Source organism: Aulonocara stuartgranti (genome assembly GCF_965226115.1).
Source record: "Aulonocara stuartgranti genome assembly, chromosome: 14".
NCBI classification, from domain to species: Eukaryota; Metazoa; Chordata; class Actinopteri; order Cichliformes; family Cichlidae; genus Aulonocara; species Aulonocara stuartgranti.
Genome location: NC_138950.1, coordinates 35,971,904 through 35,995,668, shown reverse-complemented (window position 1 = coordinate 35,995,668; position 23,765 = coordinate 35,971,904). Strand labels below are relative to the sequence as shown.

The window sequence follows — 23,765 nt, the reverse complement described above, 5'->3', positions numbered from 1 at the left end:
AACTTTCTGTGAATTGTACTCATGTCCATTGATCAGTGGTCTTTGATCAATGGGCTTTGGTCAGTAGTTGTTCATCAACTGTCATGAGAATTTGCATATTAAAGATCAAGGAACTGCGCTTCCAGTCCATTGCTCCTTCAGTGAGCTAGTTTCAGTCATTATGCAAATGTACTGTTTATAAGGTTGGACAAAAAAAATGTTTCCCTTTTTTTTCCCCTTTTTGTATTGTTTTACTAAACCTGCATCCCTTCAACTAATCTTGGCTACAACAGTCCATCCATCTCTCTCTCTCTGCCTCACACATACACAGAGAGAGACACATACACACATGCGCACATTCGAAAAACCAGCCACATCCAACTAATCAGTTATAGCACAGGCACCACAAGCACAGATAACAAGCAGAGGGGTGCATCATTAGTGCAAAAACAGTAAAATAAAGAATGACAGAAAAATAATGAAAATAGGGTGCTGAGAAGGCAGAAAATAGCAGTAGTGGAAGGGAGATACCTTCTGAGGAACAGTTCCTGCCACAAGTGCTCTGCAGAATATAGAACATCTCACGGAAAGACCTGGGACCTTATGGGCATGAAGCATTGAGAAGAGACAGGAAAGATGAGGTGAGACAGAAAGGTCAGAGAGCCTCCAGGGGAAGGACAAAAGAAAGGAGAAGAACTATCTGGGTTTATACAGTGCTGTGCAAAAGTATTTGCCTTTATCCTGATTCCTTATTCTTTTGCATATTTGTCACTAAATGATGATTGCATTTATTACGGGCCATCAGAATTAGAATACTTTATTAATCCATAATGACATTATATGGCACCCAAACCTACCTAGCTCTGTGTGCAAAAGTAATTGCCTCCCTTGTTAAATCATGAATTAACTATCATTAACCAGTGTGGCGGGGCATGGTGTTATGGTATGGCTGCAGGGGAGGCTGACACACCGGAGCTCCATCAGTTCATCATGCCTCCCCTGCAAAAGACTTGCTGGGACCTGAGGTTGTGGTTGTTGTGTGGGGTGTAGCCGAAAAGCAGCAACTGAATAAAAAGTGCTAAAAAGAGCAAACTATGTGGTCAGGTCCGTCATTCCTGTGCCACACTGAGTTTAGTTTCATTAGACACACTCAGGTCTGATTACTGATGAATCAAGCACAGAAATGAAAAAGAACCTGTCCAACAAAGTGATGTACGTTAAGGTCTCAAGTAGCAACACATCATACCACTATCTGAAGAAACAGTTGAGAAACAAAGCTATTGACATCTATCAGTCTGAAAAAGGTTACAGAGCAAATTGTAAGGTTTTTAACCCATTCTGATATTAACATGTATTTAGAAAGGCTGAAAGGTTTACTGGATGATCACTTGGGGCAAAATTTTATATTTTATGCGTGTAGTTTATCCATCAGAAAATGCTTTTTTGCTTGAAGTTATTGAAGTTAAAATAATGTACAGGGTGGGCCATTTATATGGATACACTGTAATAAAATGGGAATGGTTGGTGATATTAAAGTCCTGTTTGTGGCACATTAGTATATGTGAGGGGCAAACTCCTCAAGATGGGTGGTGACCATGGTGGCCATTTAGAAGTCAGCCATCTTGGATACAACTTTTGCTTTTTTCAATAGGAAGAGGGCCATGTGACACAAATTGCTAATGTCACAAGAAAAACAATGGCGTGCTTGTTTTCAACATAACTTTATTCTTTCATGAGTTATTTACAAGTTTCTGACCACTTATAAAATGTGTTCAATGTGCTGCCCATTGTGTTGGATTGTCAATGCAACCCTCTTCTCCCACTCTTCACACACTGATAGCAACACCGCAGGAGAAATGCCAGCACAGGCATCCAGTATCCGTAGTTTCAGGTGCTGCACATCTCGTATCTTCACACCATAGACATTTGTCTTCAGATGACCCCAAAGATAAAAGTCTAAGGGGGTCAGATCGGGAGACCCTGGGGGCCATTCAACTGGCCCATAACGACCAATCCACTTTCCAGGAAACTGTTCATCTAGGAATGCTCGGACCTGGCACCCATAATGTGAGTTTTTCTTGCTGGAAAAATTCATTGAGTTTATTGATGAAGAATGGACCCACTATCGTTGTACCCCATATACCACACCAAACCATCACTTTTGTTGTTCCAACAGTCTTGGAGGGATCCATCCAATGTGGGTTAGTGTCAGACCAATAGCGGTGGTTTTGTTTGTTAACTTCACCATTCACATAAAAGTTTGCCTCATCACTGAACAAAATCTTCTGCGTGAACTGAGGGCCCTGTTCCAATTTTTGTTTTGCCCATTCTGCAAATTCTTTGCACCGATCTGGGTCATCCTCGTTGAGATGCTGCAGTAGCTGGAGTTTGTAAGGGTGCCATTTGTGAGTAGCTAATATCTGCCGAAGGGATGTTTGATTAATGCCACTCTCCAGTGACATGCGGCGAGTGTTACACTGTAGGCTCTTGCTGAATGAAGCTAGGACAGCCACTGATGTTTCATTAGTGACAGTTTGCTCTGAAATCTGCTGCAATGACCCGGTTACTGCGTTCACCAGATATCAACACAATTTCGATCCGCTCCTCACGTGTTAACCTCTTCAACATGTCAATGGCTGTGAACAAAGAGAAACTTATAAATAACTCATGAAAGAATAAAGTTATGTTGAAACCAAGCACACCATTGTTTTTCTTGTGACATTACCATTATTGGTAATGTGACACATCAAACTTATGTTTGATGTGTCACATGGCTCTCTTCCTATTGAAAAAACAAAAGTTGTATCCAAGATGGCCGACTTCTAAATGGCCACCATGGTCACCACCCATCTTGAGGAGTTTGCCCCCTCACATATACTAATGTGCCACAAACAGGACTTTAATATCACCAACCATTCCCATTTTATTACAGTGTATCCATATAAATGGCTCACCCTGTACATTGGAAATAACATGAAAGTGCAGTTGTTTTTTATTGCATCATCAGCTGGGATTCCTGGTCTGTGTCTTTTGCCAAATTTACAAGTGATGATCACATATACCCATGATCACACACACTACATGGTCTTTCAGTTGACTTACCTGTGCTGCTGTAATGCTAAATATTCTATGTTTTATCCTTTTTTTCCTTTTTAAAAAAAAAATTAAATAAAATGTTTACCTTCTTCATATTGTTTCCTAAATAACTAAAACACATTTTTTCAAGTTTCAGATTATGAGAAACCATCATTACACACAAATGAAGTGAGAAAAATGTGTTTGAAGTGAGAGTGACATGGACAGAAAACAGAGAAAAAATACAAAGAGAGGCAGAGCTAAGGAGAGCCAGAAGCACAAGTCAGAAGGTATCTCCAGGTTAATGTACACTGACTAGAAAGACAAAAAGTGTATTGTGGGAATGTCTGTCGTCCCCTGTCGCATTTATCTATATATTTTGGGCTGATTGGAGCCAACAATACATCACAGCTAGAGACCTGTCAGAGTACAAATACGGTCTTTTTTTGTTTGTTTGTTTTAAATACATTACTCACTCTCTAAAGTCTAATTGTTTTTGATCTGGTAATTTGTGCTGCTTCTGATACAATGTGGGTTGTTACTGCAATGAACTTGGCTAAACTATGTTTATTAATTAACACAGTTTTAGTTGATCACTCCCCTCTAGTTGACATTTGTTTTGTGATAGCAGCATAATATTAAATTGCCCTGCTTAGTAAATATAGCTGTGAATACTTCAATGAAACAATCCTTTTTTTTTAAAACAAAGAGAGAAAAATAAACAAATGTATCTAATTTAAGTTTCATCCTGATTTTAATCCATATTAGACTACCAACAGATTACTTGAACTGGGATCTGAGAAGCTGTCACTATGGTAACTGGGATGGGGAGAACATACCATGCAGACCACTGTGTCTGAGCTGTACCTAATTTATACCAACACAACATGCATCAAACCTGAGCACACCCTTCCTTACACAACAAAACCCTCAAGTGGTTTACGAAGCATACTCCATTACAGGGGCATTTTACCTGTGATGTCAAACCACAAAGGGGTGGAGCTCTGCTGCATAGATACCACACCCACAATCTCAGCCACCCTGTCATTCTCCATCACAGTGAAATTGTAGAATGGTTCATCAAAAATCAGCGGTAGAGTGAGAGCTGGCGGTCGGCGGATCCACTCAATGTGCAGTCGCGCTGTGGAGGATTTCTGAGGACGTCCATTGTCTGTTGCTTTGATCTGAACATAGAGGAAAAGAAAGGCAAAGGGTCTTTTGCAGACTAAAATATTTCCATATGCTATGATACAATATACCCCACAACTATATCACGCCATTCTTGAAGTCCACAGTATTCATCACTTTAAACGTTAACGTGTTTGCTGTGTTTTCGGTTTTTAGCTGGCATCAAATACAGACCTTCCACAAGTTGAAAACTTAGATTTCCTTATTTGTTTTGGTATGCTGGTTGATTATTTCTTTGTTGTAACAACACTTCTTGCCATGGTCACAATAAACAGGCATCGGAAACCTTGCCACATTTGTAAGGAAAATGCATTTGTGGGTTTAGGAGCAGAGTTGAGTAAATGGGTTGTGCCCTTGAAAAACTTCCAAACAGCTTATTCTGTTATTGACTCTTGTTTGGCATTCTTTATTAGATTAAATGGGGACTCAGTAGCATGTGGAAAAACCACACACAGCCACAAGAGCCTGGCACCTTATTCTCATGCTGGTCACCAGCTTGGTCACACACTGCTGTGAGATGGCATCCCATTCTTCAATCAGCATTTTTGAAGAATGCTATTCTTTTGTCAGAAGCCAGATAACAAAACTAAAATCAGTGTGCATCAATTAAATAAGCACCAAACTCTGTTATTTTGAGTGCTGTTCAAGCAACCTTAATGATGAAGAAATATTTTTAAAGAGCATTTCCTAAAATCAAGATCATCAAGAAAAACAAAAGTAAATACACAATGAATCTTTTACACACATTCCCTAGATTCAGAGAATATGTTCTCCTGATTGTAGAAATGGACAGACCTGCCTCAAACAAGTCCTTCACAACAAAGATTAAGCGATTAATTTATGATTTGGAGTTTAGAAAATACAACTTAAATGTTCTTGAACTCACAGAGCAGACATGTTTAACAAATTTTTAAAAAATTCATACAGTCAGGATGTCGTAGCTCCCTGCACTGAAGGCCTTGCGTGAAGATACCACTGCTGTCTTGGGGTCGATGAAGAACTTCCCATCCTCATTGCCATCCACAATGCTGTAGGAGAGGTCACAGTTTGGCCCATCATCGCGGTCATAGGCAAACACCCGATAGATTGGTTCTCCCTTCTTTCTACGCTCCCTCTCTGGAAGTTTGACTTGATACACCTTCTCAGGAAATATGGGCTTGTTGTCGTTTTCATCCAGGACTTGAACTATCACCCAAACAGTACTTTGCTTGGGATTAGGGCCACCATCTGACACCAACACCTGTATGGGCAGAAAGGCTTGTTCAAAAATATATACAGTGTTCCTAATCACAAACTTGATCTTTCATGACACATAAGCAACCATGCTGTTCTAGTAGAGATTGTCCCCCAAACATTAATTAGTAAATTAGTCCATTTGTTCACTTTATTTGTTTGTTTTGCAGTTTTCTTCATTAATATAATTCATTAATCATTTGGTTAAACCTAACTGATATTATCAGGCGCGCACATAGTAGCATTGTGTGGTTTTTCTAAAAATGTTTTGTTATATTAATTATGTTTCTCTTTCTTTGAGTTACCTGGTTTTGGGTGGTGGCTGTTTCCTGGTCTGGGAAAAAGGTGTGGCTGAGGACTCTGAGAACAAAATGCCTGCTCAGCAGGACAGACCATGTGGTTATCAGGAACAGGGTTATTTTAGGTTTAGTTAGGTTATTCTGTGCTTAGTTAATATTAAAGTGTTTTGGTTTTCCCCCCTATTGTGTGAAAATGGTTTGGTCAAACCACTATAAAAGCTACTTTCATGTGTCTTTGTAATTAGGTCAGTTTGTGAGTTAAGTTGTGTCCACTTTGTTTAAGTTTCTGGAAATTACTTTTTGTAGAGTTATATTCGGTTGACCTCTTTTATGGGCCTTCTAATTATGTTTTTGAATTTTGTCATTTTTGAACTTTTTGAGGGTTAAAATAAAGAAAACCCTTTTTGAAGACATTTTTTTTTTTGCCTGTGTCCTCTATGCCTTGGCTGCTTGGTCCCTCACAATTAGAAAGTGCAGCTTATTGAGACCAATAGTTAGTTTTAAAATTAAGTGACTGCCAGAGTGAAATTTAGAAGAGGTTGGATAGATAAAGCATTGTTGGGACAAAATATCTGATATGCAGTCACTATTACATAGTTTGAAGTATTTAAAAAGAACAACCCAAATATTTTGTTCTTGGCTTCTAATCAAACATCCTGACTCACTATACTGCACTTTGTGCAGGTGACTACGCAGAGCAGGTGCGATCTAGCAGAACAGAAATAGCGCTAAACAGTCTACTGAAGATGTTATCGCCATAGCAACTCCATTTTCAGCCATTTGGACCACTGACAGAACTAGAGGATGCTCTTTGTTGACTTTAGAACTGTCTTTATTACCATCATCCCAAATATTTTAGTCAGAAAACACACTGGCTTTGTCCCAACCATCCACACCTGCATCAAGGACTTTTTGACTCAATATGTCAAATTTCCTCCACCTTCCTCGCCTGCCCCCCATACTTCCTTCCTTCCATTACATTGAAGACTGGAGTTCTTAGAGGTTGTGCTCTCCTTTGTACACTGTACACCTTCACATTTATCTAGCATTATTAAATTTGCTGATGACACAACTGTTCTTGGGCTTATCTCAGGAGAATATCAGTCAGCATTAATAGATGAGACACAGTAGCTATCAGGATAGTGCTCAGTGAATAATCTGGTATTGCAGACCAAAGAGCTGATATGGACTACAGGACAAAGCATTACTCAAACCAAGGCACACTCATTATTATGGGTAGCATTTCAATTAAAATTTAAGGAGCTCCAGTTAGGGAAAATTGTCCTCAAACAAAGGTATTTGTATTTGTATTTTAACTCAATGCAATACATTTTGAAATAGGCTAATAGTCAACAACTGGATGTCAGTGAAAGAAAGCACATACAATTCAATAGTCTAATTCTGATACCCTTACTGGACGTAACATCACAAAGTGAAGATAACCATCGAGTCTATTAAGGAGATGGTGCTGGACCCCCAAGCAGTAGGAGACCACAACCCACTGTTTATCCATAATGAAGAAATCAATCATATCAAATCCTAAATTTATCTTGGGATTCAACTTGATTATCTCTTCAGTTGCAATGACCACAATGTGTTCTCGTTTTGTTTTTTGTTTGTTTGTTAGTTAGTTTGTTTTTAACACAGACTAAAGGTGTTTGAAAAAGAGAAAAAAAATTGACTTCACTTGACATAATCAGAAAATAATGTTTCAGTTCTATCAGGCTGTACTGGAAAGCATCATAGGGTGTGGCATATTATCATGCAGGGCTCTAGACTAACTTTTTGCCATGGGCGCACCGGTACGCCTAACTTTAAAAAGTTAGGCGCACGGTAGACTGGTGGGTAATAAGCGAATGAATAATGCAGAAAACAGAGATTTGAGACGGGAAACTGTTCTTGAAGTACAGAGAGAGAGAGAGCTGTGCATGAAGTGTGATTTTTATCGTGGTGGAGGCAAAACAGCAGTGATTCCATTACGACATTTATCAAATATGAAGCGTAGTTTGCTGCTTCTTTTGCTGCTCGCTCGGTGAATTTTGGTTGGAGAGAGACAAAACCTCCAGCTCAGAATCAACGCAAAAAGACGTAAACACTGCGTAAACACATCAGAATCGGTGAGCCCTGACGGTGTGTCCGTCAAAATTTGGTCTAGAGCCCTGTCATGGTATGGCAATTGCTCTGTGCATGCAAAATCTAATCTGTTGTGTCTGGTGCGGTCTGCCATGAAGGTGACTGGGAGGACTGAAGATCTTTCCCACCCCTGCATTTACAACCAGTCGGTAATCAGACAGGCCCAGCGGGTTCTGTCAGATGCATTACATGTCCTTCATATGAGCTCTTGCCTTACAGCAGAGGATAGTCCCAAAATACAGGCTGAATTGTTCTAACATCAATCAAGCTTTTAAATTACAGGTTTTAAAGTTGTTAATTTTTTTTAATATAACGATAATGCAATTTGTGGCAGCACGGTCGCACAGAGATTAGTTGCCTCACAACAAGAAGGTCCTCCCTTTGGTGTCAATTCCACCATCAGCCCGGTGTCATTCAGTGTGGAGTTTGGATGTTCTCCCTGCATTTGCGTGAGTTCTCTCCAGGTACTCTGGCTTTCTCCTACAGTCCAAGGATTCTCTACGACACCGTGTGTCCACAGGTCACCCGTCAAACTGTCGCTCTCCTGCAAAACTTCATCACCCACCCACCCTACAGTTCGGACTTCGCACCCAGTGACTACCATCTGTTCCCAAAGTTGAAAGAACATTTGTTCAGAAGGCAATTCTGCAGCAGTGAGCAGGCATGACATGGGCATTGTAAAACTGCCACAGCCTCTACAAAAATTCATCAACTGAAATGGCGATTATGTAGACAAATAGATAAGTCTTCAAGCTTTAAAATTATGTAAATATTATGGGAAATAAACAGTTTTTTGTATTTCTAAAAAAATTGGGGCTCTTACTTTTGGGATTGCCCTCGTACTTTCAGCTCTCTCTTTACCACTACAGACCAGTATAGCATCTGCATCACTCCAGCCACAGCCTCAATCAGTTTGTTGATTTCCTGCTCCCCTCTCCCCTCACTTGTAAACAAGACCCCGAGATACTTAAATTCCTCCACTTGGGGCAGCAACTCATCCCTTACCTGGAGTGGGCACTCTACCCTTTTCCAGCTAAAGACCTTGGCCTCAGACTTAGAGGTGCTTATTCTCATTCCCACCGCGTCACACTCAGCTATGAACCACTTCAGTGCAAGCTGGAGTCCAACACCCACTGGAAACAAGTCTGACTTATTGCCATCAATGCAAATCTAGCTCTTGGTTAAATAAGATCCGAATGCCCCACAGCAACAGGCCAGAGACTCCATACTCCACAGGCACCTCCCAAATAATGTTCTGAGGTAGAAAGCCTTCTCCAAGTCCACAAAACACAGGTAGACTGGTTGGGCAAGCTCCCACACACCCTCAGATATCCTCAAGCTGGTAAAAAGCTGGTCCAGTGTTCTGTAACCAGGACAAAAAACACATTTTTCCTCCTGTATCCAAGGTTCAACTAACAGACGGACTATCCTTTCCAGCCCCTGGTAAGGCTTTCCTGGGAAGACTGAGGAGTGTGACCTCGCCATAGTTGGAGCACACTCGCCGGTCCTCTTCCTTAAAGATGGGAACCACCAAACCGGTCTGCCAATATAGTGTACAGGGTTCATACGCCTTTTTTAGGGTCAAATTCAAGCACTTTTAAAGCACTTTCAAGGTCCCTTTTCAAGCTTTTCCAGCACATGCCCCCCCCCAAAAGAAAGAATGCATGTTTCAATTTGCATCCCCTCAGTAAGACCATGTGAAAATTAGGACAAATCATCCTAGGTGAACTTAAACACCTTTGCTCACCTTTTGTTAAGAAATAGAAAAACAAACCACACAAAAATACTGCAAAAGGAAACGTCGCCTTATATACATAATGTATAAACTCAAAATGCACATTTCACTTAAAAATTAAGATGTGACAATGTGAACAAATCAACTTGTTAGAGATATTCTTCTCCTGTTGAACCCCCCCCCCCCCCCACAAAAAAAAGAAATAAATAAGTCTTCTCGTCAGAAATTGATGCTTCCTTCCTGTGTGACAAAAAATAGGAGACAGATGTTTGTTTTAAGTTAATTCCCAATAAAACTGTTCTATTGCTAACTACATTGCTGTCTGTATTATTGTTGAAGTCCTAAACGTCACCTTTAAACATCATGTACAGTCAGACAGGCATGGAGAGCAGCACTGACTGGGAGGCTTTGAACAGATCACATAGTTCAATTCAACATATAAGACTTTAAGAATGCACAAGTATCTACTTAAAATCTATTGAATTTATCATCTGTGATATTATTATGTACAATTCCAATGTATTTTGTTCATCTCCCTTAAATAAACAGGCAGCCTTACAGTATGAAATATTCATATACAAATGCACATATAAATGTGTGTACTGTCTCAGTGGCTGATAGTGCCCCACAGGCCTCGGTGTGAGCTTGAAGACATTCATAATGTTTAAGTAGTTTAATGTGTCGGTACTGACGATAAACACATTTTGAATGAAAGCCGGGGAACTTTGGTAGCACAGAAACAAGAGGCTATTCTTTGTGACCATATGGATCAGTCATATTACCATTATTTCAAATACTCCAAAAACCTGGGGTCCAGGATATAATTGGCTGTTTTTGACTACTTTTGATTTGGCCTCTATATTTCACCTTTAAAAACTTTTATCTTGCCAATCTGTTATTTTCTCATTTTGACATACTGTATCAGCACAATTTATCTAAATTCAGACAAAATTTAAAATACAAGTAGAAAGTGATATTTTTGCCTGTAAAAACCACAAGCATGTTTAACGAATCATTTTCATGACTTGAAATGCAAATGGGGCGATCGTGGCTCAAGAGTTGGGAGTTCGCCTTGTAATCGGAAGGTTGCCGGTTCGAGCCCCGGCTTGGACAGTCTCGGTCGTTGTGTCCTTGGGCAAGACACTTCACCCGTTGCCTACTGGTGGTGGTCAGAGGGCCCGGTGGCACCAGTGTCCGGCAGCCTCGCCTCTGTCAGTGCGCCCCAGGGTGGCTGTGGCTACATTGTAGCTTGCCATCACCAGTGTGTGAATGTGTGTGTGAATGGGTGGATGACAGGTTGTGTAAAGCGCTTTGGGGTCCTTAGGGACTAGAAAAGCGCTATACAAATACAGGCCATTTACCAAATAGAAATTGTACATTTTTAAAAATATGCACAAGTTTTGCAAACAACAAAGTTATATGGTACTATTTACCTAAAAATGCAGCCAAGGCTCAGACGTTTTTTATATAACCATTTCAAACTATTTACAGAAAAATCAGGTGTTCTGCGTCAAATAAGAAGGCACAAAAACTACTTATGGAACTCCAAAAAATAGTTTGTGTCCACTATAACACAGATGAGAACAGCACAGGGATAAACCTGCAGGTTCTGACAGCAGCTGTGTCACTCAGGGTTTACACTTCAATCTGCTTTTGGTGGCTTTTTTGCAGCATCTGTCACATTCACTAGTAGAACTGACACACTCACAAGCAAAGCGTGTTTGCTAGCGCTCTCCTTAGAAAATGCCGTTTTTACCGTTGTTTAAAGCTTTCACTTGAGTAAATTAACTCATATCACTGCTAAGTAATGTTAGCAAAGTTCACAGCATATTCCATAATAGCGCTGCCATAAGGCATCACACTCAGTGCATCAATCATTTCTCCAGAGAGTTTGATAGTTAGCAAAATAATAATCATATTTTTTTTTTTTAAATAGCATGTGTAACGTACACGTGCTGGAAAATTATTTACTAGCACTCACCTATCATGCGACTGGAGAGCGCAAACTCCGCCATTGTTGTTTTCCATCAAACACTCATTAAAACAGCAACCTACAGGTATGTTAGCGCACTCATCCCCGACTGTCCGAGGGAGGGGCGGGGTCATATATTGAAACAGACAGAGGGGCAAGGCAGCCCAGGCGGGGAAATTTTGCCTCTACATTTTGCGACTCATTTTATTTCTCTACCTGATAAGAAAATTATTCAATCAGATAGCTATTTATTGTGAATGAAATACAGTTACACTTTCAAGCACTTTTAAGCACCACATCTGAAATTCAAGCACTTTTCAAACCTTGAAAAGACAACATTAAAATTCAAGCATTTTCAAGGATTTCAAGCACCCGTACGTACCCTGAGTGTATCAACAGAGATTTTCATGTGACATTGTAGAGACATGTCAATTAAGAAAACTCTACAACTCTTAGAGCCTTTCATCGCCTCAGTTGAAATTGGCACTAACTTCTAGGCAGTCTGACGGTCTTGTTCCATGGCCTCACTAAACTCTTCCCAAAACCAAATTTTTGCTTCAGCCACTGCTCAAGCTGTGTTCCACTTGGCCTGCTGGCACCCATTGGCTGATTTTGAATTCCTGCAGGCTAATCAAGTCCGACGGACACTTTTTTTCAGCCTGATGGCTCCCTGTCCACCATCTGCTTTGGGGGTTACCACCCTAACTGGCACCAACCACCTTGGAGCCTTGCACCTTGCAGGTGCTGAACATTTTTCATTCATCTCTAAATCTCTAAAGCTACAAATCTTTCCTTACCTCTAAAATATGCTCTGTTTGTTGTTCACGATCCAGTTTCCTGGAGGTTGTGGTGATCAGACCTGAGAAATAAACAGTAGACAACAATTAAACTATCAAACAAGAATTTAGGAAATGTGAAATCTGTTTGCTGATAATTCACTGGAGATAACTTAAAAATTAGTGCTGAGATTTGCCACGTTAATGCAGTTATGCCGTTAACGTCACTTTATACATTTTGGGTCAACTCTAAAGGGTGGTATGCCTGGTGGTATTCCAGGCTTATGTGGATCGTCAAAACAAATTATAGCAGAAGACAGGTCTCCTTCATGCCTACATTATGATACCTGGGTTATCTTCTAGCCCTGATTCCTTCTGTATCAAAACAACTCTCTAATATAGTCATATGCTGTGTCCAAATTCAGGGGTAGCATTTGTAGGCCACAATTTTGGGCAATTATGTCACAGTGACGCGACGAAAGCTTTCCAAATTTGAAGAGTCCTCCAAATGTGGCAACAAATGCGTCCTACTTTTCCCCAGATTTGAAGGTTGAGTTGCGTGTATCCTTGGTAGCCTACCATATCCCATGATTCATTGCGGGTCACACAGGAGGATTTTTCTTATAACAATCGCGGACGAAGACGGAGGTAATGCGGGAGAGGAATACACTTTTAGAGTCAATTTTGATTTTTCCGAATTAACCTTTTGGTGATATGTTTGAAGTAAATAACAAAAACAATAAAACAAGAATATTTATAATACATCAACAAAAATCAGGACTGGGATCCTCCTGGTTAAAAAAACGGTCCAGGACTGGGACACTCAGGTTAATCCTACAGTACAAGGACAAGGGTCTGGTCTGGTTAAGGAAAAGGTGGAGAACAACATAAACAGTTTTTGTAGAAAGGTATGATTTCATTCATTTGAAGAGATTAAAGCATTATTCTGATTATTAAGCTTAAGTAAAATATACAAATAAGTTGTGAAAAGACTTAAATTTTATACACTTTATCTGTGTAACTAAGCTTTTTTGTGAACTCAAAAATAACAATGTTTTCAGCTTTGTGACATTTTTACAGCCTATCTATGCACACAAATAAGTTACAGGATCAAATGAATAATAGAAAATAAATAGAAATAGAAAAAGTTCTTCTATAAGTTTCAAAGAGATTTAGTTTACACATTTTATATGAAACAGCAAATGTGCACAATCATTCAGGCACTGAAATTATCCATGAAACTAGTAATTCCTAAATGCGTGTAGATTAAAGGAAATTATTTTACCTGCATATGATTGTCTCTGATGAGCTTAAGGTACAAAACATGCCGGCGATGACAAAGTTTTTCTAGCTCCAAGAGAACTAAAAATGTACAAAAAATGGAGCGACATTTCTGGGTCCATTTTAAAGTTTTCACACCGTGGTGCTGGCGACCGGAAAAACATGGAAGTAAGGGCGGACTTGAACGAAGGCTAGATCAGTCAATTCAAACTGTCGGCCAGCTTTGACTTGTTTTGGCTTATGCTTTGGTCTTTCCTCTCATTAGCATTACTACGTCTGTAATGGCTATATTTTTCAGTGATCTGTCTATGATATATCTACATGGCAATACAATGACTAATACTTTTAATTATTTTAAAAACTATGAAGAACTTAACTTAAAACTATGAAGAAGTGGACCAAGCACTTGGGACAAATTACAATCCTGCCTTGACTGCACAGACTGGAGTGTTTTTGAAGCTGCAACTTCCGATTTGAATGAACATACTGACATCATACATAAGTTTTTGTGCAGACTTGTGTGGGCAGACTAAGACCTTTTGCAAATGCAATAATAACAAACCATGGTTCACTCCAATTCTGAAGAAGCTGCGCCAAGAAGGACCAAGGAGGAGACCTACAGCAGCAGGGGCTGGGCCCTGTACAAGTAGGCCAGAAATGAGCTGAGCAAGAAGATCAGGGTAAAAGGAACTGAAGGGAGAAGCTTAAAAACAACTTCTTAGCCAGCAACCCTACACCAGTTTTCAGAGGCCTGCAGCACATCCCCAGCTACAGGAGTGCATCCCAGCACCCTGAAGAGAAGCCGAATGGCTAACAACCTTAACACCTTCTACTGCAGATTTGAAAGACAATCATTCATACCTCCCACCGGCTCACCCTCACCTAATGCCTACACAAAAAAACTACTTGCAGCCCTCATCCCCCTCCCCTCTGACCCCCGACCTGCATTAAAGATCCTTGAGGACGATGTGTGTCTGCTCTTCCAGAGACAGAAGACTAGAAAAGCTCCAGGACCTGATGGTGTGTTTCCCTCCTATCTGAAAGTCTGTGCCAACCAACTGGCCTCCATCTTTAAGAGATCTCTGGAGCTGTGTGAAGTCCCCTCCTGCTTCAAATGCTCCACTGTCATCTTGATCTCAAAGAAGTCCACCAAAGGATTAAATGACTACAAGCAAGCAGCAGGTGAGCACTGAAAAAGCATCACATCCCACTAAGACCATCAGCACCGGCCTCCCCCAGGGGTATGTTTTTTCCTCACTGCTCTTCTCCCTCTACACTAATGGATGCTCCTCAGGAGAATAATCTGTGAAACTCTTTAAGTTCATGGATGACAGGTACATCCATGAATCCACTGTCTGGTCCAGAACATGCTTACACATAACTGGTTAACAGTCAGGATGATATTTTCTGAGCCAAGGGAGTCCGAACAGAATGTCCCAAACTTAGACAGAATAGAATAAATAGAATAGATAAATAGAATCAGTAGGATAATATTAATAATCAAGTATAGGCAGGGAGGCGTCTTCTCTGTTTTATTCCAGGAAAGGAGCAGATACGGGCGAGGTCAGATGTGAACGGAGAGAGGAGAAGATTCACAGGGAGACAGAGGGACCGCCATGCCGCTTCCGGAAGTAGTCATAATAATACTTGTTATTGTAAAACTGTATAGCCCAATCTGAAGGTCATCCTTCATGTGAGGCAGGTGGCTGATTTCACACCGAGGTCCAGCGCTGTAAACTTGTAATTTCAATTGTTGAAGCCAATTACATATTTTAAACCATAGACATTCTCCTGTACTTCCTTAAGAAAAAACTGAACATGTCATACCTGGAGCTCACCCTGCTCAAGACAGTGGAGATGATGGTGGACTTTGAGAGACCTACTACTAATTGGTTTTGCCTCATGGGGATGTTTTTATTTCCACATTATTACCCCCAGTTTTGGGGGTCTATTATCCAATTACATGAATTTCAGTATACTTCTACTCAATTGTAACCGTTGTTGTTAGGATTAAATTACTTGGATGTCTTGATGCATGCTCAATTATCAAGCTAAGTAAATCCCTAAAGGTTGATTCTGTTCATCTGGACATAGCGTTTTGAGTGGGAGAAACATTTTGTCGCAGTAATTGGTTACTGCTTTGTAATTTAGTGGTAATAACTTAGAAATTACCATATTATTAGGTTCTTGTTTCTGCCTTGTTACCCTGCTATTATCACTTTATTACCAAGCTGTAAGTGTTACTGCTACTTGTTATGCACAGCAGACAAAAGAAAGATAATTCATTAGTGAAAAAAATAACCTATAACCTAAACCTATAATTACAACTCCTGGTTTCTAATTAAATTTGCTTATGTTAACATATAGCACTACCTTTTTGATGAAAGATGCACACATGCTTTCTCACCAGTGCGGGTATTGACGGTGAAGAAATTCTGTGGGTTTCCACTAATAATGCGGTAGTTGAGCCTCTCAGCAGTAGTGGAGAGTGTGGCATCAGGATCTTGAGCCTCGATCTGGATTACAGAAACATCACGTGGAGAATTCTCAGGCACTGAGGTTCGGTACAGAGGTTCAGAAGTCAACGGGGCGTTGTCATTAACATCCTCCACCTGGATAAATACGTCAATACTGGTGAACTGAGGAACCACACCGTGGTCGGTGGCATAAACTGTTAGCCAATAGGAGTCCTTGCTCTCTCGGTCCAACATATCAGTGGTGTAGATCACGCCTAATAGGGGAAAAGACAAAAAGAACAAGAGCAAGAGCTTACTACAAAAGTATCAAAAAAAGAAATGCCACCTATTCAAGTAATGCCAAAGCTGTTTTACACTGTAGCTGTACAACTGGCTAGTTCTATTTTAAACAAGAATAGAAATTTCAGTGAATCATTTCCATTTTGTAGTTCAGCAGGTAGAGAAGGTCATTTAATAATCCGAAGATTGGTGGCTCAATGTTAGCCCCAGTCTGCATGCCAAAAATCCTTGGGCAAGAGGACAACCCCAAGTTGCTCTGATACATCCATCAGAGTAATACAATCCATGTTTCCATGTCTCTGTATTTATGTTAGACATAGACTTTATTTAATCCCACACTGGGGAGATTCACTTGTTACAGCAGCGCAAGGGACAACAAGAAAAGGTGAATTAGAGATGCATTAGAAAACAATAAAAAATAAATAAGAAAAATAGCCTGGAAATAAAAAAAAACGGAAAATGCTATACTATGGACACATGGGTTACTATATACATTAAAATACACAAAGATTTTCCTTTTAATATATACATAAAGTACAGTGAGAATGATCATAATATGAATGTATTTATAAACAGTATTTATCCTATAGGTCTGTATAGCCTGACTGACTCAATCAGGTCGATCCCCGGGCTCTCTGTCCTGGTCGTTCTGTCCTTGGGCAAGACACTTTACCCTACTTGCGTACTGGTGTTGGCCAGAGGGGCCGATGGTGCGATATGGCAGCCTCGCTTCTGTCAGTCTGCCCCAGGGCAGCTGTGGCTACAACTGTAGCTTGCCTCCACCAGTGTATGAATGTGAGAGTGAATGAATAATGGTATTGTAAAGCGCTTTGGGTGCCTTGAAAAGCGCTATATAAATCCAATCCATTATTATTATATCAGCAAATAGGCTACCTATTCCAGAGCCCACAGTTTTTAGTGGTGATCCACTCAAGTTTAATCATTGGAAGTCATCCTTCCAAGCTCTAATTGAAAAGAAAAACATTCCAAGCTCAGAGAAAATATTCTTCCTTCAGAAATCTGTTGGAGGAGTGGCTAGAGAGGCATTAGACGGTTATTTTCTGATTGGTTCAGATACTGCATATGATGCTGCATGGGAACTGCTCAATGAGCGATACAGCCAGCCTTTTATGATTGCCAAAAGCCTGCCGAGACAAATTACATGACTGGCCAAAAACAGCGTGAAGAGAGAGCGCTGACGTAAGGAAATTTGTGGACTTTTTACACAGTTGTGAATGTGCCATGGCTCACAATGAGAGTCTGCGTATTCTTGATGATGGCATTGAAAATCAAAAACTGACAGCCAAGTTGCCTGACTGGTTAAGCAACAGATGGAACCAAAAAGCCACGCAGTATCAGCTAGAGCAGGGGTGGGCAACTCCAGGCCTCGAGGGCCGGTGTCCCTGCAGGTTTTAGATATGTCCTTCAACCAACACAGTTGATTTAAATGGCTAAATTAGCTCCTGCAGTTCTCCAGAGGCCTGGTAACGAACTAATCATGTGGTTCAGGTGTGTTGACCCAAGGTGAGATCAAGGTCAAAATGATAATGAGAATGGTGAGCAAAGATCCCAGAACCACACGGGGGGACCTGGTGAATGACCTGCAGAGAGCTGGGACCAAAGTAACAAAGGTCACCATCAGTAACACACTACAACTGCAGGGAATCAAATCCCGCAGTGCCAGACGTGTTCCGCTGCTGAAGCCAGTGCATGTCCAGGCCCGTCTGAAGTTTGCCAGAGAGCACATGGATGATACAGCAGAGGACTGGGAGAATGTCATGTGGTCAGATGAAACCAAAGTAGAACTCTTTGGTATAAACTCAACTCGTCGTGTTTGGAGGAAGAAGAATACTGAGTTGCATCCCAAGAACACCGTACCTACTGTGAAGCATGGGGGTGGAAACATCATGCTATGGGGCTGTTTTTCTGCCAAGGGGACAGGACGACTGATCCGTGTTAAGGACAGAATGAATGGGGCCATGTATCGTGAGATTTTGAGCCAAAACCTCCTTCCATCAGTGAGAACTTTGAAGATGAAACGAGGCTGGGTCTTCCAACATGACAATGATCCAAAACACACCGCCCGGGCAACAAAGGAGTGGCTCCGTAAGAAGCATTTGAAAGTCCTGGAGTGGCCTAGCCAGTCTCCAGACCTCAACCCCATAGAAAATCTGTGGCGGGAGTTGAAAGTCCGTGTTGCTCGGCGACAGCCCCAAAACATCACTGCTCTCGAGAAGATCTGCATGGAGGAATGGGCCAAAATACCAGCTACTGTGTGTGCAAACCTGGTAAAGACCTATAGTAAACGTTTGACCTCTGTTATTGCCAACAAAGGTTATGTTACAAAGTATTGAGTTGTATTTTTGTTATTGACCAAATACTTATTTTCCACCCTGATTTACGAATAAATTCTTTACAAATCCTACCATGTGGATTCATGGATTTTTTTTTTCACATTCTGTCTCTCACAGTTGAAGTGTACCTCTGGTGCAAATTACTGACCTCTGTCATCATTTTAGGTGGGGGAACTTGCACAATCGGTGGCTGACTAAATACTTTTTTTTGCCCCACTGTATTCCCCACCATGGTGTATACCACCCTCAAAAGCCAGAGAAACTGCGAGTGGTCTTCGATTGCTCGGCAAGATTTCAAGATATATCATTGAATGACCACCTTCTTACAGGGCCAGAGCTCACAAACACCTTGGTGGGAGTTCTTTGTAGATTTCGAAAGGGCCCAGTCGCTATTATGTGTGATGTGGAATGAATGTTCCATCAATTCCATGTAAAGTCTGAAGACCAAGACTACTTGAGGTTCTTATGGTGGGAGAATGGTGATCTCGAGTCTCTGCCATCAGTTTTTTGGATGAAAGTCCATTTGTTTAGAGCAGCTTCCTCACCTGGCTGTGCCAATTTTGGACTTAAACATCTAGCCACAGAAGGTCAGGATCGATTTAGCCAAAGCACTGTCAAGTTCATCTGAAGAAATTTTTATGTTGATGATGGACTGGTGAGTGTAAGGTCTGATGCTGAGGCAATCGAGCTGATTAAGGAAGCGAGAGAGTTCTGCAGTGCAGGCAAGCTTAGACTACACAAGTTCATTCCCAACAGCAAGAAGGTATTGGAGTCAATACCAAAGGAACAGTGTGCTGACATTGTCAAAGAGCTGGACATAGATTTAGGGGAGCCGCTCCTAGAAAGAGCACTGGGTGTGCAATGGTGCGTATCCTCTGATGACTTTCAGTTCAGAGTAACTGTCAAGAAACACTCAACTCAACCAATGGTATCATGTGCAATCCGAAGACAATCCGGCGGACCATGCTTCGGGAGGGTTATCGGCAGATCAGCTCGTTGCTTCAAATTGGTTCACTGGCCCAGACTTTCTGTGGGAAAAGGAGCTACCCACCAGAGATGCTCAGGTGGGAGAGGTTAGTGACAATGATCCAGAACTTCGAAGGGCTCAGATGTTCAACACCAGGTGCAAGGTTAAATAGAACATTGTTGGACCGCCTGACTAAGTTTTCTGACTGGAAAAGAGCTGTTAAGGCTATTGCTTGTCTTAAACGTCATGCTAAGCAAGTCAAGGGTCTTGGTCCCAAACTCAATGGAAGTACAAGTGTTGAGGAAAGACAACAAGCTGAACTTTTCATAATCAGATTGGTCCAAAGAGAAGCATTCAGCAGTGAAATCAAGAATTTACAGCAATGCAAGGACGTAAAATCCAAAGACAAAGCAAACTAGCTATGCAAATTAAGTCAATTTTTGGATGAGCAGGGTGTGCTGAGATTAGGCGGCCGCTTAACAAAAAGTGATCTTCATCCACGTGTTAAACATCCTGCCATTCTGCCAAAAACAAGTCACGTGTCTTCTTTATTGATCAAGCATTATCATGAGAAAGTACAGCATCAAGGAAGAGGTATGACTGTAAATGAATTGCGATCTAATGGGATATGGGTCATTGGATGCAGCAGTGCAGTTGCCTCACATATCTTTAAGTGTGTCACATGCAGGAAGTATAGAAGGAACACACAAGATCCAAAAATGGCAGATTTGCCAGAGGACAGAATGGAAATTACCCCTCCATTCACATATTGTGGCATGGATTGCTTTGGACTGTTCTATGTGAAGGATGCAAGAAAGGAACTGAAGAAGTATGGTCTTCTCTTCACTTGTATGTGTTGCAGAGCTGTACATCTCGAAATACTTGATGTGTCACGGTTCTGGGTCAGTTTGACCCAGTATTTTGAGTTGTCATGTTTTGGTTTGATTTTGTATTTTGTATTATATTCTGATTCTTGTTCTTCCTTGACTATTATTAGAATTCTATGTTTCAGTTTAGTTAAGGGTTTAGTTCTTAGGTTTTGTTTTGGTGTCCTCGTTTTTCCTGCAGGCGTAGTTTAGAGTCTTGTCTGCGTCTTTGTGTTGGTATTGTCACGGTCCTGGGTCTGTGACCCAGTGTTTTGAGTTTCTTGTGCCTCTGAGTTTTTTGTATTATGTTCTTAGTTCTCTTTGTTGTCCCAGCTTATTCTTTAGTGTAGTGTCTTAGTTTGGTTTTCTTGTATTCTGTTTAGTTCTCTGAGTATTTAGTAGCTGCCCTCTGTGTCTCTTTGTTGTTGGTGTTGTCTGTGTTCTTAGTTGCTCTGTCTCCCCTAGTCTAGTTCGCGTCTCTGTGTCATACTTCCTGTTTTACATTGAAGGGCGTGTCTTATGTGAATGTGTTCAGTTTACGCTTCCTTGTCTTGTCAGTTCTTATTTCCCCCAGCTGTGCTCTCCTTCTGTGTCTCATTCCCCTCGTTGCTTCCCAGTGTATTTAAACCCTGTGTTTCTCTGAGTCTGTGTCGCGTCGTCCCTCATGCTGTGTGGATCTCCCTGTGAGTTTTAGCTCATTGTTTCCCAGTTTAGCTTAGTTTACTTTGTATGCTCGTTTTTCTGTGACCAGCAAATAAAGCTGTGATTTTGAGTTCATCCCCTGAGTCTGAGTCCTGCACTTTGAGTCCTCATCTCCTGCCTGCCACACAGCATTTCATGACAGTTATTTCCTTTTTTACTTTGAAGGTTCATGTCCATGTGTGATGTCAGCGTGTTCAGTTTTACTTCTCCCCTGACTTTTTATCTGATCTAGTCCTCAGTTCAGAAAAAAAGTTATATAGTGGGTTATTTTAACATCAATATATAAGGCTCAACCGCAGTGGAGGGGTGGTGCAGTGGGTTCAGAGGCACTGGTAGGGGAGCCTGCTTGACGCAGCTGTGGGTAGATATTTAATCATGCCTCTGCTGTCTCTAAAAACAGTAGCATGTTGGGAGAAGGAGAGTACTGAGCTGGATGTATGAAAACAGAGCAGAGGAGCAGTGAGTTTTAAGCTGTGTTATTTTCAGCCAAAGTGTGTGAATAAAATAGAATTTGCACTTATCCAAGCGTCTCCAGTGTCAAGTTGGGTAAGTCAGTAATATTAATCCCGGATCGTAAATGATCGCATTCTATTTTAACAAACTCTGGAACTGTCCTGATATATGTCTTAGGAAATGGACATTTAACAGTACTCCCTAAAAACACTATTTTTGAGTGATCATATTTAGATAATGTTTAATTTTTTGAATTACAGTAACAGCACTTTAGCCAGCCTGACAAAGAGTTAGAGCCCCATTAAGCCAAGCAGTCCTTAAGCTTTACCTAGTAATGACTTGATGAATATTCAAATCCATCGCACACGTGTCATAAAGTGGCGCAAATTTCATAACTGCTGAAATTTACTTAAGGTTTTCTCTCATATCGACCTTTCTACATTCAACAACTTAAGCAATTTTTTTCAATTTATTACTAAATCCTATTCCTCCAAAAATGCTCAAAGAGCAGTTCAGAATATTTTGCTACCACTGAAATTAAAAGAACTGTGCTGTAGCAGTTTGAATGTGTGGCATAGCCTTCAGCTTTCAAGGCCCTCTTCAGTAGAACCAGTTCCCAGTTTGAATTTGAAAGACAGACATCGTCTCCACTTTTTAGATTAGGCTTAAGCGGATAACATTTCAGGGGGCTGGGTTTGTGACCCAGCATTTTGAGTTTATTTTGTACTTTTGATTTCTTATCAGGGCTCTACAGTGTGACCAATTGAGTTGCAAATGTGACCTAATTTCTCAATGGTGCAACTAAAAAAAAATCCTAGGTTGCACCAGTGCGACCAGCCGTTTGAGTAAAAAAATTTTTTTTAAAAAGTGCCCGCAAGTCTGAAAGTCCGTGTGCTCAACAACAAACAAACATACATTATGCCCAAATCGTGGTCTAAACCAATCAGAGATAGTCAGGGGTGGGACCTCTTTAATTGGCTGTGGTCCAGATATTCCCGTTGGCCTACATGTATGTGCGTTTGATAGTCCAGACGGATAGATAGAGGTGAGTAGTAGGGTGGGTTTCAATAATCGATATTCCGATTAACCCTCTCAGGCTCAAATTAAACTTTTTGTTGCTAATGCACAACCAAGTCCTGCAGTGGTACTTCTGAGAAAAAAAAAAACCTCATAAAATATGTATGTGGAGTAATTAGGTTGTTAGTTTTTAACTGTTGCAAATCGGCAACGCCTGCCTTGAGAGGGTTAAAACTGATTTTAGCTTGAATAACGCAATATTGATTCATTAAATCCTGAATCAATTGTTAAATATAAATGCATTTTGCCAGTAATGCCAGGAGGTCACCAACCTATTTCAACAACCACCAAACAGCTAAAACAGTAAATGAGAGAAAGTAAACAGATTCCAGATAAATGTAAACACAAAGTGTGGACCTGACGCATCAGTGAGTCGACAGCACACAGATTTTGAGCTACAGGTTTTGTCCCTCTCAGACCAAAATGCACTTCAAGAACAGTTTCCCCATCTTAAATCTCTGTTTTCTGCATTATTCATTTGCTTATTACACACCAGTCTACCATTGTGTACAGCGCTGTCGGTCGCTAAAGCCTCATTTCTGCTGTTCAATACTGAAGAAATATAAACATTTTACAGTGATGCCAAATTACAAAACGCTTAGCCATGTCTCTAATAAAGTCTCTGTAACATTACTCTGCTTCACTTCTGCAGCATCGGGTAATGTTCTTATGTTGATTCATGGTTTTGTTACGTTTTTGTTCTACTGCAGAATATTTTTATATCTTCTCTTTGAACAAGATAGAAATTTAGGAGTAACATGGCCTTACAAACCCAACAGTGAGATCTTAAGAGATCCAGCCTACGGCTCTTCAATGGAGTGTCACAGGGTCCCCAGGAAAAAAAATTGTAAATGTAAAATAATAAAATAAATATTCTTCTGTATCAATAACAAAGCATAACATAAATTATTCAGTAGCA

At 40.7% G+C, this 23,765-nt stretch overlaps 1 protein-coding gene across 9 annotated transcripts in view; it reads right to left on the bottom strand.

The window, feature by feature from the left end:
• The window catches only part of fat3a (FAT atypical cadherin 3a), a 179,533-nt gene that overhangs the window by 90,067 nt on the left and 65,701 nt on the right, over positions 1–23,765 (bottom strand). For 7 of the 9 annotated variants that reach the window (XM_082502087.1, XM_082502088.1, XM_082502091.1 and 4 more), the window contains exons 3-7: positions 16,079–16,402; positions 12,412–12,473; positions 5,168–5,482; positions 4,028–4,238; positions 511–579 (exon numbers count right to left, since the gene is read on the bottom strand). In XM_082502087.1, the coding sequence (XP_082358213.1) occupies positions 511–579; positions 4,028–4,238; positions 5,168–5,482; positions 12,412–12,473; positions 16,079–16,402 (981 nt within the window). The remainder of the gene's footprint in view (positions 1–510; positions 580–4,027; positions 4,239–5,167; positions 5,483–12,411; positions 12,474–16,078; positions 16,403–23,765) is intronic. The other 2 variants (XM_082502090.1, XM_082502089.1) reach the window with 2 other exon arrangements.